The sequence below is a fragment of the Pseudoliparis swirei genome, chromosome 4 (genome assembly GCF_029220125.1).
Source record: "Pseudoliparis swirei isolate HS2019 ecotype Mariana Trench chromosome 4, NWPU_hadal_v1, whole genome shotgun sequence".
Classification (NCBI taxonomy): Eukaryota; Metazoa; Chordata; class Actinopteri; order Perciformes; family Liparidae; genus Pseudoliparis; species Pseudoliparis swirei.
In genome coordinates, this window is record NC_079391.1 from 15962033 (window position 1) to 15974722 (window position 12690).

The following is a 12690-nucleotide window of genomic DNA, read 5'->3' on the forward strand; positions in this document are numbered from 1 at the left end:
AGCGATGATGTGAATGGCAGACAACTGCATCTTCCTCCAAGGTCTCATGAATTTCCTCTGGAGCTGCAGGAGCTCAGGATGACTGGCCTTCTGGGAGCCTTCTTGGAGATGGAGAAGCTCCCAGCTCCAGGTGAGGGGAGATGATGGAGCCACAGCGCGAGATGGGCGCCCACATGGGGGGCAGAGTCACACAGAGAACCAGGCGGGGTGGGCTCTGTCTTCCTGAAATCCATCTCCACTGTCTTCACTGCATCTCAGGAGCCAGGTGTCCAGCTGGGTCTAGGTGGTCAGTCTCCTCCCGTGGTCCCAGAGGGCCCTCCAGAGTGGGTGTCAAATGAGTGGTGTCATGTGCGAACTTGTGGAGCTTGAGGACTGGTGACTGGAGGACAGGCTGGTGGTGTACAGGGAGAGGAGAGGAGGAGGGGCACAGGGGAGGGAACAGCCTGTGTTGGGGGGACCTGTGCTGGAGCCTGCCTGGTGCAGCGTCACTTCGATGTCGTCCTGTCGGTCTCGAGTCTGTCCTGGGAGTCTGGTGTGGCACGGCAGCGGGCAGGGCTTGAGCTGCAGCAGGGCTGCAGGGATGGAATTGAAGATTATGGCAGAGCTGAAGGCAGAGCTGGAGTCCAGCGTGGGTTAGGATCCTGATGAGGCCATGTTGACTGCACATATGATGATGTGTGTAGGGCTCTGTGGCTCTGTACTGTGGGGCTCTTGTGGGCCCAGATGGTGGTGGGGTGTGGTTGAGGACTCAAGTGAAGAGGTGACAGGACCCAGCGACCAAGCGACCTAGGACCACAGGGAATGATCGGCTGAATACTGGGCCTTCCTGTGTCCTGATCTGGGGGGCCTGGAAGCAGGCTGGGACGTGGCCTGGAAGCAGGCTGGGCAGCAGAGGCGTTGAGGAGGTGTTGAGGGGAGGTGTTGAAGATGGAGACAGCTGGGTCCGACACCGCTTCCCAGGTGAGGAGCGCAGTCCAGACCCTCTCTTTGGGGTTTCTGCTTTGTTTTAGTGTGCGAGTTGATCTGCCAGGATGGAGGAGGGCTGCTGATGTGATGGGGGATGGCTGGGGGTGTGAGCCCCTGATGGGAGGTGCTGTTGGTGGGCTGGGGGGGATGGTCTCAGGTTGGTCTGTGGCTTGTTGGTGGCACACAGACTCTATTTTTAAGCTCTGCCCTCTGCACATTGTTCATAGCTCGTCTGCCAGAAGCACATTGTTTGGTGATCAATTCAGCCCAGAAGCACATTGTTTGAGGAGCTCTGTGAGCCTGAGTGCAGTTTTTTCTTCTGAGAGGTTAGCAGGTCAGTTTTCACCACCTTGCTTTGCCTGGGCTCTCACCTGTGTGCTCTGGTCCTCTCACCACTCCTGCTGTCTGGCCTTGCTACCTGGAGCTCCTGACCTCGGCTTCTGCAGTCTTAGCTTCCTGAATAACTCACCCTGCTGAGCTTGGAACACAGCTGTCCTCACCAGAGCTGGGTTTAGGAAGTTCTGAAGCTCCTGGTCCCTGTGGATGGCAGTCCTGTCCTCATCCCTGCAGACCGAGTCAGACAACCTGGTGATGTACCCAGGCCTCCGGTCTGGTCCTGAAACAACTTCTCCACTACAGGTTGCAGCCTAGTCTGCTCTGTCCTTTCCCTCACCTGTCACAGGTTTGGGGAGTCACCCCAGGCCAGCTCGAGGGAATCTGATCTATGGCTGGCATGATTGTAACCATGGTTCTCTCTGATTCCCTCCTTATGTGGTTAGTTGTAGTCAAAAGAGGTCAAGTAATAAACACTTGCACTTTTGTTGTTAATTTCCATAAACACAAAGATAATTCAGTGTGTGTGGGTGTGTATATCAATGTATTACATGTTGTTCACTGTTTGTTAAAAAGTCATCCCTATCGAAATCAAACTTGTACTTTGATTTAAGCCTTTCTGCCCTCACACACTCAATCACAGCACCATACTCTTCATCACCGGTGCTGCCGATCAGGATACACCTTAAGATGTAATGTAATCCTACTGGTATATTTGACACCACATGTGTGCAGCCATTCACTCATCTGTTCTGAGCAATCGTTCCTGTGTCCTCTTTTGATTTGATTGAAGATCATGAAATGGATCACATATTCCAATCCCTCATTGAGTAATCAATACACACCGCAGCCAGTTTGTATACAAAAGAGTGTACTAATACATTTGAGCTCAATGTATGGTTGCAAATACTACGACCATTACCATCTTCCACTGTCACAATGATGGATGAATTAAGCAGCATTAAAAGACTGTGTTTTGAGAGAAATAATAATACTGTGTAGCTTATTTTTAGTTCTAGAGAAAGAAAAGAGAGTTTAGCATCTGATGTCGTTGGAAATAATACAGAATGCAGTTAAACGTAAGCAACGTAACCCCAACAATTACATGATTTGGCTTTTGAACGCTGTGGAGTGATAGGCATCTGGACTTGCCCCTCCCACCGGATAATAGTCGAATGGATTAACATATTTGTATTGAATAATAACACCTTCAGAGACGTTTACAGTCAAACGCCTATAACCAGTTTTCATTCATGCAGTGTGCTCTACTTGTTCATCCTCCAAATGAATGCAGAAAAGATAATTACACTGATTGTTGTAAAACAATACAAAACATTCATCGAGTCTCTGGACTAAAGTGATCTTTTCTTTTCATTATAGTTGTTTAATCATCAAGTCGACCTACAGGAAATTAGTCAGCAACATTTTTGATGGATGATTAATCATTTGAGTCATTAATGAATGAATCACCATAGTTCCAGCTTTTCCAATGTGAGGATGCTTTTCTCTAGTCTTGTGTCATGGTAAATACCTTCACGGTTTGGACTATAGCTCCAACACAACAAGACGTGAAGATTGTGACATTTTAGATTTTTGACTTCTGAAACATTTTGATACAACTATTGAGGAAGAAAACATAATTGACGGGTTAAAGACAAACTCATTTGAGTTGAGTTGGACAGTCAGAGAAGTGACACGCTGCCACAGGACTGCCACTATGTCAGAGTTTATTTTGTACTTTGTCACGTGATGCTCAAGTTAGATCGAATTGTATTCTACTTTCAATGAAAAGTGCTGTTGAAACTTGCTATATGTAATTAATGTGATGGTTAATATAAATAATATGAACAAATAAAGTTACACATTAAAGCAAAACGATTTTCTGAATCTGTATATGGCTATACAATTGTAATGGGAGGACAACAATACATAAAAACACGGATGACCTGCAACTTCTTGATGTTAAAATCGGACAAAACTGAAGTTACTTTACGCGGCCCTGAACACCTCAGAGATCAATTATCTGGTGATGTGGTTTCTCTAGACGGCATTGCCCTGGCATCCAACACCACTGTAAATAATCTCTGTTATCTTTGATCTGGAATTGTCCTTAAACTTGTGAAGCAAATCTCAAGGACTGCTTTTTTTCATCTACATAACATTTCAAAAACTGGTTTACGTGTTCGTTATTTCTAGACTAGATTACTGCAACTCCTTATTATCAGGCTGCTCTAATAAGTATCTTAGGTCCCTCCAGTTGATCCAGAATGCTGCAGCTCGTGGACGCACTAAAACTAAGAAAAGAGATCACATCACTCCTGCACTAGCTGCTCTGCACTGGCTCCCCGTAAAATCAAGAATCACATTTAAAAATCTTCTCCTCACCTACAAAGCCTTGATTGATGATGCTCTATCATATCTTAAGGAGCTTGTAGTACCATATTGCCCCACTAGAGAGCTGCGCTCACTTCCAAATGTCTGGAGTTCAACTCAGATTATTATACCAAGGTTTAATAACAACACTAACAACACTAATCAGCACTAGTTCACTGTCAGCGATGAGGTGCAGAAAGAAGTTGGAATGGAGCAGTTCTTACAGCGCGGCCAAAGGAGTCCCTCATCACCATGACGACCCGTGGGACGTTCGATTCGATTTCACTCAATGCATTTGAGATATTATTGTGAATGATTCAAACCTAATATCATCAGAGCTGTAACTATTATAGTAGCAAATCAACAGAAAATGATTGAGTTCCAAACTGAAATCACATTTTAATGGGTTTATTAACCCTTGTGTTGCCTTAGGGTCATTTTGACCCGAATCAATATTACAACCTCCCCCCGCCTTTGGATTAATTTGACCCCATTCAATGTTTAATGTCGGTGTTCTTTCGGTAGTCAACAAACAAACATAAAGTGCCTCACACTTAAACTTGGAAAACAATATTAATTCTAAGAATTTTCTGGAGGTTTTAATTGCTGGCGTCAAATTGAACCCAAAGGGTAAAATATGTTAGTAAATATAAAGGTAACAGGAGGGTGAAACATTGAATCGGGTGAAAATGACCCATAGGCGGGGGGAGGGTGTAATATTGATTCGGGTCAAAATGACCCTAAGGCAACACAAGGGTTAAAGCGTTGCATTGATGACCTGCAGTGATGCTGCTGATATTGATCACGCAGAAGGAAAACAAATGGGGAGATTTGCTTGAAACGCACCGGTGCATTCATAATGGTCCCGGTGCATTCATAAAGGTATCGGTGCATTCATAAAGGTCCCGGTGCAGTCATAAAGGTCCCGGTGCATTCATAAAGGTCCCGGTGCATTCATAAAGGTCCCGGTGCAGTCATAAAGGTCCCGGTGCATTCATAAAGGTCCCGGTGTGTCGGAAGACTTCAATCAAGAACCTAGAAAGTAAAGGTGTCAGTAAATCGAATGACTTTGGGTTTATATGTTTGTTTGACTGAAGGATCCCCGTAGTTGATTGTTTTGTATTTGGGTCTCTGTTTTAGATTGTCTCTCTCGGGTTGTGTCTTTGACGATGTCCCAGAAGATGTCTCTCTGTCTTCAAACGCAGCCTCCCGGGCTGCGTCCTCAGAAAGACTTGTGTCTTTTATGTCAAATGTATTTACTTATCTTCTGCTCCCTCCCCGACCCCCCTGTCTTGTTCATGCGGTTCACCCTCTGCTCGTTTCTGTTTTGTTGTTATATGGGTTTGTGCCTTCACGTTATTAGGATGACAGCTATCCCTTCCCCTCGGTGCCAATCCAGTGTTGAAAGCAATCGTGGAAGTATCAGAGTGTGGTGGAGACATTGAGACCAAAGGAGTTTTAGATTGATGGGAGGACTCATCAACATCTTGCTTATGTCTACAAACACATGGGATGACGTACTTGGGCAACCTTCTCTGAATGCTCACAGCTTCGGGTGGGTCTTCCACGGCTGCGTTCTCCATGTGGCCGTGGCCTTTATGTGTAGAAAGCCCCTCAACGTTGGGCCCTGAAGGGCCTCTCCCTTCAGTAGCTGCAGTGGAAGGTTCCCCTGTGCTCATGTTTACTGAGGCTCTATGAGGAACTTCTGTCCTTAAATTAGGCATCTTTTCCAAATGTGAGCTTTCTGATGATTCTACAGAATATTGTTGAGGAGAGGAGTCTACACACGTGGACCACACAGGACAGCAGGTCACGATGGTCGCCACAGGACGCTTCACTTCGGCTTCCACCTGTGGAAAAAGCCTGAGAGGCTCTGGCAGCGACTGCTCAGGGACGCATGTTAAACACAGCAGCTCTAGATGGGCATATTTTAACTTGTTGGTGAAAGTAGTTTCTTCTCTGGTCTGAATTTCATCATATTCTCTGACCTCTGACCCCCAGCATCGTGATCATAAGCCTGAACTTTTATATGGTTTAGTGAGCAGTGAGCTTCAGACTTTTGATCCGAGTGCTCCCTCCCCGTTTGTCCCAATAACTCTGTTTTCAAATGATGTTTTACTTCCAGGTTTGAGTTGACACTTGTTAAGACGGCCTCTTCCGCCTGTCGTTTTGGTTCCTGCACATTTGTGGTTTGATTTTCTTTCAACGGCCGTCCCACAGATTTACATTTCATTTGCTTGCGTTGATTTCTTTTGTCAACAGTATGATCCGGTGTTTGTCGGAGCTTACTCTCGTGACAAGGCACCCTCTGTCTTACACTACTTGTCACCCTGACTCTTGCAGACGGCTTTTCAGGTGAACATTTAAAGTCCCGCCTCGTTTGAACAGTGGCCATGGACTCAAACCTCTCCATCAGGGAGGACAGGAGGATCCCTCTTCCGGCGGTCATTGGTTTGATTGGCTGTCTCTTCGCCGTGTTCTCTCCCTTTTCTTTTTGCTCAGCCACGGCAAACTTGGCTACGATATCTTTCACTCTGCCCCCCATCTTCAGTCCATGATCTCGTCTCGTCCGCTCCTTCTTGTGGATCTCGTGCTCACTGTCTTGGCAGTGGTTGACTGTTCCTGCCACTCCTCTGCTGGAGGCCAGAGGTCCTACCTCCCTTTGGTGGGTGATGGGAGGTTTGGGTGTGGACCGTATGAATTTGGATTGGAGTAGCTGGAATGTGGTGAGACGGCGTTGTATTAATCCTCCTGCTTTCTGCTCTCCTCCATATCTGTCTTTTTGTGGATCTTTTTCAGGGATAATATGAGCTACCTCAGCAATCTTTCCCATGGTCGGTTTACGCTCTTCAGGGAGATGAACAACAGTGCAACTTGCCTGAAGATGCTCAACTCTCTGATCAGGCCAATATGTATTTCTTTCAACGACAATATCCGACCCTGGCCCCTCCGGGTCTCGGTTGCTGGTGGTCCACCTGGGCAGGTCCTGCGTTAGGTAATGCAGGAGACTCTCCAGAATCCCTCGGAGCACAGGACGGCAGTTGCGGTCTCTGACCAACTTCCTCAACATACTGGCATCAGGGCAGATACTGGTTTTCCGAGAATCTGGTCTATGGAGAATAGAGGACATGTATAACTTAATCCTTGTAGCATCTCTAGGTGAACAAATACCTGATTAGTTACGGTTTCCGACAGCAGAGTTGAAGGATGATACCCAAATCCTTGCTTAGCCGTTTCACTTTCTTGTACTGTTTTGTGTATTTAGGTAGAGTAGCCGAAATAGAGTTTACTGTACTGAATGGAGTAATGGCACCACGTCATCTGAACAGTTTATAAATATATGAACATAAAGACCTAGTTGCAGTAATCTCCAAAAGGATTGCTGTTTATCGTTTAAGTATTATCTTCAACCGTAGAGATATTTTACCCAATAAACAGTAATTCTACTCAACTGGATGTGCCAGAAATCATCCGACTCCTGCAGTGAAATAAGGAAAATAAAGTGTTTGGACTTGAAGTGAAGTGCTCCAGCAGTGTGAACTTGTTACAGGGGATTAGTTCAGGGGGATTGCAGAGGAGGGTTGTGCAGCAAGAAGAGGAAATCACGTAGGAGACAAGCTGTCCATCAAAATAAATGTTGTATTCAAGATAAAGAGAGACAGGCACTTCATGCATGATATATATTTATGAGTCCATTTTAATGTTCATATCATTAATATTCACAATGTCATTGTGTTTTCACAATATAGTACAGTAATGCCTGATCAGAGCATCACAGTGCAAATAATAATGGATCACAGTAAAGACACAATGATCTACTCTACAGCTCGATAACTTTACGCATACACATTTACATTTTTTTTCAATCCCACCACATGTTACACGCTTTGAAAAGCCAAGGCATATGTAGATTAAAACTATTAAAACTTACAGCGGCTAGAGACATATTTTAATATCAGTTAGGCTTCATCAAGTTTGCACAATGTTTTGAGGAATTAGATTCTCCATGACACAACAGGACCGTGTGCTTCTTGTTAATAGGTTAGCTTTAGAAAAGGAAAAGGTCAGAGAAGAAAAGGAACTAGATGTACTGCTCTCAGTTAAAATAAAGGTTATAACAGCAGAAGCATTTTACCCCCCCCCCCCCCCCCACACACACACACACACTTCTGAGTTGAGGGCAAGAGAGGCAAGGAGAGGACAGATGTCACCTAAGACTATTGAGATACTGCCGAGAGACGGGAGGGGTGCTTGGGACAAAGGGAAGCAGTTTGACAGCCATGTGCAGTTCCTCTGATAGCCAGCAGGGTTCAGGCCTGTGAAGAGCAGGTTTACTTGTCTTGGCACTTCTCTGCAGATGATGCTTTGTAAAGCTTTTCTCCCAGCTCCTCCAGGCGCTCTCTTTTGTCCAAATCCTGGTACAGTCCTGGGGGAACCTGACTCAGGCCGTGCATGAGGCCAAAGAGGCACCCTGCGATCAGGCCGGTGGCTTCACTCTTACCTAAAAAAAGTCATAGTTTGTGGTTGTTTTTTTACATTACATGTCATTTAGCAGAAGCTTTTATCCAAAGCGATTTAGGCCTACATTCAACCAAGAGTACAAACTCAGAACAACAGGAATCCAGAAAGTAACATTTCTTTAAGAAAGTCAAACTACAAAAGTACCATAAGTAAGAACCATTTAAGTGCCACTGTGGTGCTAATCTATTTTTTAATCCATATATTGTCGGAAAATATGTTTTTAGTTTCCGGCGGAAGATGTAGAGACTTTCTGCTTTTATCCTTTTTGTTTTATAAAATGTTGTGCAGGTTCTCACCTCCATGGAACATGGCTCGTTTACACAGTTCTGCCCAGTCACTGCCGGCCGCCAGAAGAGCATCGTAGGCTATCATGGGGGCATCATGACCTCTGCGTCCCGCACGGCCCTCTGAGCTCCAGCGCTTATACATCTGTATGAACGAGGTCAGAGTGAAGGCAGCACACTGCTCCGGTTAGGGATGTGTTAACCTGAATGTAAGCTTTTCTTAATGTATGTATTTATTTTTGTGCGTGTGAGAAGTAGGCAGGATTTACTTTGTCTGTCTCCTCAGCATCATAGGAATCAGGGAAGGAAGGTTTGTTCTGTTCTTCCTTCTCTATCTCTCTCTCTTCCAGGTAAAACTGCCACTTGGCATCAAAGTAAAACCAGTTTTCCTGATACTCTGCATATAAGTGCACAGACACATATTACTGGTTTCACATTTTTAAAAAGGCCACTTCAGGAATAAGTTTTAAAAAAGAAAAGAATAAATATGTGTTTTGGATTATATTTTTTTGTAAACTATCTGTGGATGCAATATGTAAACATTCTATTGGCAAGATTTTTTTTAATAAGATGTTATATTTGGGCCTTTCGAGGTCAGGAATTATCTAATTTTGAGCAATATTTCACTAGTATTAGGCCAGGTGTTTCATGTGTAACAACATATTCAAGATGTACATTATTTTCTTAAACCAAGTCTTTCAATATCACTGAAATGTTACTTGTTAAGTTATTGTGTCTTGTGTATTGTGTTATGTAATATTTGTTGTTATTATTTTGCAGCATCGGGTTTTTGCAGTGCATCTGATGGTCATACTCTCAGATGTACATAGCAAACCCAGAACATAAACTTATGTTGTGTATTTCCACAAAGAAGCTGCAGTTGACCCGGATCAAACTGTAAAACGATGTGCCCCGCCACCAACGGAGACAGAAACGCAGCCTCACCTGACATGTGTCGAATGGTCTTCCTGCAGTACTCCTCCGCCCGAGGAATGACCTTCATGAGCTCGCGGCCCCAAGTCACGGGAGCTTTCCCCTGGATCGCATAGGAGGCAAACAGGGCCGTCGTCAAGGACCCGAGGAATCCTGAAGAGTGACACCACAAGTCACTGCACCTATAGCGTCTACTGACATGTCGAGCTCACCAGATAGGCAAGAAGTAAATACTTGATATTGCAGGTAAACAATTTATCAGCAGAACATTATCAGTCTGCAGTTTGGTCAAATTTGTGCGGGTAAATTTGAGACTGCCAATATTCTCACCTGTGGGATGGTTGTGGGTCATTCTGCCGATCTCAATGCTGACCTCCACCAGGTTGTCTATTCTCTCAGATTGCCAGTATCTCATTCCCACACACATGGCCTTGGCAGCTGCCCCGAAGCCAGACCCTGGACACAGACACGTGTGCACACATCCAGACACACATTTTGATCTACTAAAATAGTGTTTAAGTATAGTTAAAAAAAATATATACATAAAATCTCCGATGACCTTTTTCATTGAAGGGTGTATGCCAGGCGAGCAGGAAGTTGTGAGGTTTGAGGTGAATGCAGCCCTCCACTGTGGCAGGATCAGGGGCTCTGCCCTGGAGAGACACCGTGGCTTCAACATAGAGACGCACCAGCTCTCGATACAGATCCTCCAGACACCAGTAATCTGGACACACACACACACACACACACACAATTGGCATGCAAGGGAGCTGAGTGGTGCTGCGCTGGGCTAAATTTAGCCTTAGCCTGCCACGCCACAGATTAGAACCAGCATGCCATCGGGGCGAGCGGAATTACTTCCACACCCCAAGAGGTCAACTGGGATCCGCGAGCGAACCCCACAGCCATCTTGCAAGTGTGTACCGTTTCATTTTTGCGTATGTGTGTGTGTGCGTGTGAGAGAGATCCTATGTGGACAAAGACAAAGGCGGGGATTTACACATTCGGGACTGTGGTTCAGATACACAGCGGCTGAGGGAGTATAGATGTCAAATTCTTCAATCAATGTCTTCAAAGAGGGAGTTGAGGAAAATAAATAATTGAATTTCTTTGCTCTCAGCTTCAAATAAGAACGTGTAACTGTATATCTGCTGTAAACATTTTATTTAGCTGGTAAGCAGATAGGCAAAGCAAACGACCACATTCAACACATCCATTCCATGAGTTGTATGTGTGCCGGCATGATGGACTGTGTCTAAATAGGGCTTCCTAATCTCACTATGTCACCACCATTTCACAGTGCCGCTGTCATTGGCTTTGAACCGCATCTGCAGCCAAACATGACACCGGTAGATTATGAAGGATTCTGCCATTGTTTAGGAAAGGAGAGCTGAGGATCAGGTTCTCCAAAGGAGTCTATTTTGGACTTTTTTGTCCTGGCAACTCCTGGCGGGCTTCAGGTGGCATTTAAATAATCTGTTGTTAGACTTTTATTGGCATTTTATCTTTGATGAACCATGTGGAAATAATGTATTATATGTCAGCGGATTGTCATTTAAAGACAAGTCAGCCAGTTAGTGATTAGCAGCTCACTTTGGCTGTATAGAAGCTTTATTTGTCCCTCAAAAAAATGTAAAGAGGTTTGATCTCTATATTTTATCGAACTGATAAAGATGATTGATTGATTTTGTGTGAAGTTAGACGGATCAAAGAAGCAAATGAGTGTGTATTCTTGCTATGATGTCTGCTCTCTAATCTTTCTCTTTGACAATCATCAGTCCTAAACGTACCCGTTACCAGTGCTTCTGCTGTGGTGATGTGCATCAGCGTTGCGTCACTCAGGGGCCAGTTGTCAGGATCCAGCTTCTGGGCCCCAAGTCCCCCCAGAGAGGCCAGCTCCTCCTGGATCCTCTTGCCTGAGATGCAGCCTTCCCAGCGGCCCTTACGGTAGCCCAAGGCGTCACCAACGGCTCCCAGAACCATGGCTGCTTTGAATTTCTCCATGATACTGGGCTCTGCTCACGTTGGCTCACCCGGCTGAAAAAAAGATCTCCTCCTGGAATTTAGATGCCTCCTTCCAGCCGTACTTGTTCTTCCTGAACCTCAGCAGACTAAACGTCACAGAACAATGCAAACGGAACAAATTAACTTGTCCCAAAACATCCTGCAGAACTTCACACAGCCTCAGCAGCCTTTTGACGTGGATGTGCCCCGGACCTCTGTCTACATATGAAGCTCGACCACCTGCCCACCCTCAGAGCCCAAGTCTATAGCTTGTCATAAGTTGTCCCACACACAATCACGCACCCTCACCAACAGCGGCGTGTGCACGCACACACACGGAAGCATCGCGTTATCAGACACAGCCTCTTTGTGTTGGGCAGCGAGGAGTTCAGCTGTGGGCAGGTGTCTCCTAAAAAGGCAATCCCCATGGCCCCAAAGCCTAAAAGCTGGATGGCGGGCTGTGGAGGGGTAACAGAAACAGATGCTAATAAGCTGCTGGACTGGAGCCCGTCAGCTGGTCCTGGACCTTGTTGACATCCCAACCGGCCCTCTGGGAGAAGGGTCAGTATGGAGCATCATCCCTACTCCACACGCCTGCCTCCTCCTCCTCCTTTAGTGCAGCTCAACTCTTTACATCACTATTTTAAATGACATTATTTGTCACCTCCTGCCATGACATCAGATAATCTCCTCTCCAGCTATGTGCACTGCAGCCAAAGAGTTCCCCTCCTTCTCAGTTTCTTCATCTCGACCCAATGTCCCGATTGTGACCCTTTTGAAACAATCAGTTTTTATTTTAAATTATTTATCTGTTGGTGAACGTCACCGTGAACCTAGTCAGAGTAACAGTAGACAAAGCATTCCCAGGGGAGCCAATGATGATATGCAGCAGGAATGCAACCTGATAAGGGACAACTGTTTGCAAGCTGACTTTTGTAAGCACACGCACACGCACACACCCTTAGTGCCATTACTTTCTTCTTGCCCTCTAATGGACATAAATAACTTCTGCATGGTATCATACATGTGATCATTGTATTGACCCTTTAGTGGGATCATAACTTCTGGATATATTTCACTATAATGTAACGAATACACATTTTCTAAATAAAAACTAACAAAATAACATTCCTGTCTGTGTGAAGCGTTTTCTTTGATGAAATAAGAATTAGTCACACTGATCAAGTTGTATTTTTTTTAGCTACAAATTTGCATTCATGTTCATCTTGAGATCAGAAAAATATTAATATCGTGACACTGATTTTCAGATTTTCAA

At 45.1% G+C, this 12690-nt stretch overlaps 1 protein-coding gene across 2 annotated transcripts; it reads right to left on the reverse strand.

Moving 5' to 3' along the window:
- Positions 1–2870: 2870 nt before the first annotated feature.
- On the reverse strand, positions 2871–12533 carry adprhl1 (ADP-ribosylhydrolase like 1). 2 transcript variants are annotated; one of them, XM_056412074.1, is made up of 8 exons: positions 11201–12533; positions 9970–10134; positions 9741–9866; positions 9423–9563; positions 8747–8874; positions 8490–8655; positions 8008–8173; positions 2871–6782 (listed from the first exon to the last, which is right to left on the reverse strand). In XM_056412074.1, the coding sequence occupies exons 1-8, from the start codon at positions 11412–11414 to the stop codon at positions 5603–5605; spliced, it is 2286 nt and encodes a 761-aa protein (XP_056268049.1). In that variant the 5' UTR covers positions 11415–12533; the 3' UTR covers positions 2871–5602. The 2 variants fall into 2 exon arrangements, with proteins under 2 accessions (XP_056268049.1, XP_056268050.1); XM_056412075.1 differs by having other exon boundaries at positions 8490–8622; positions 11201–12499.
- Positions 12534–12690: the final 157 nt, after the last annotated feature.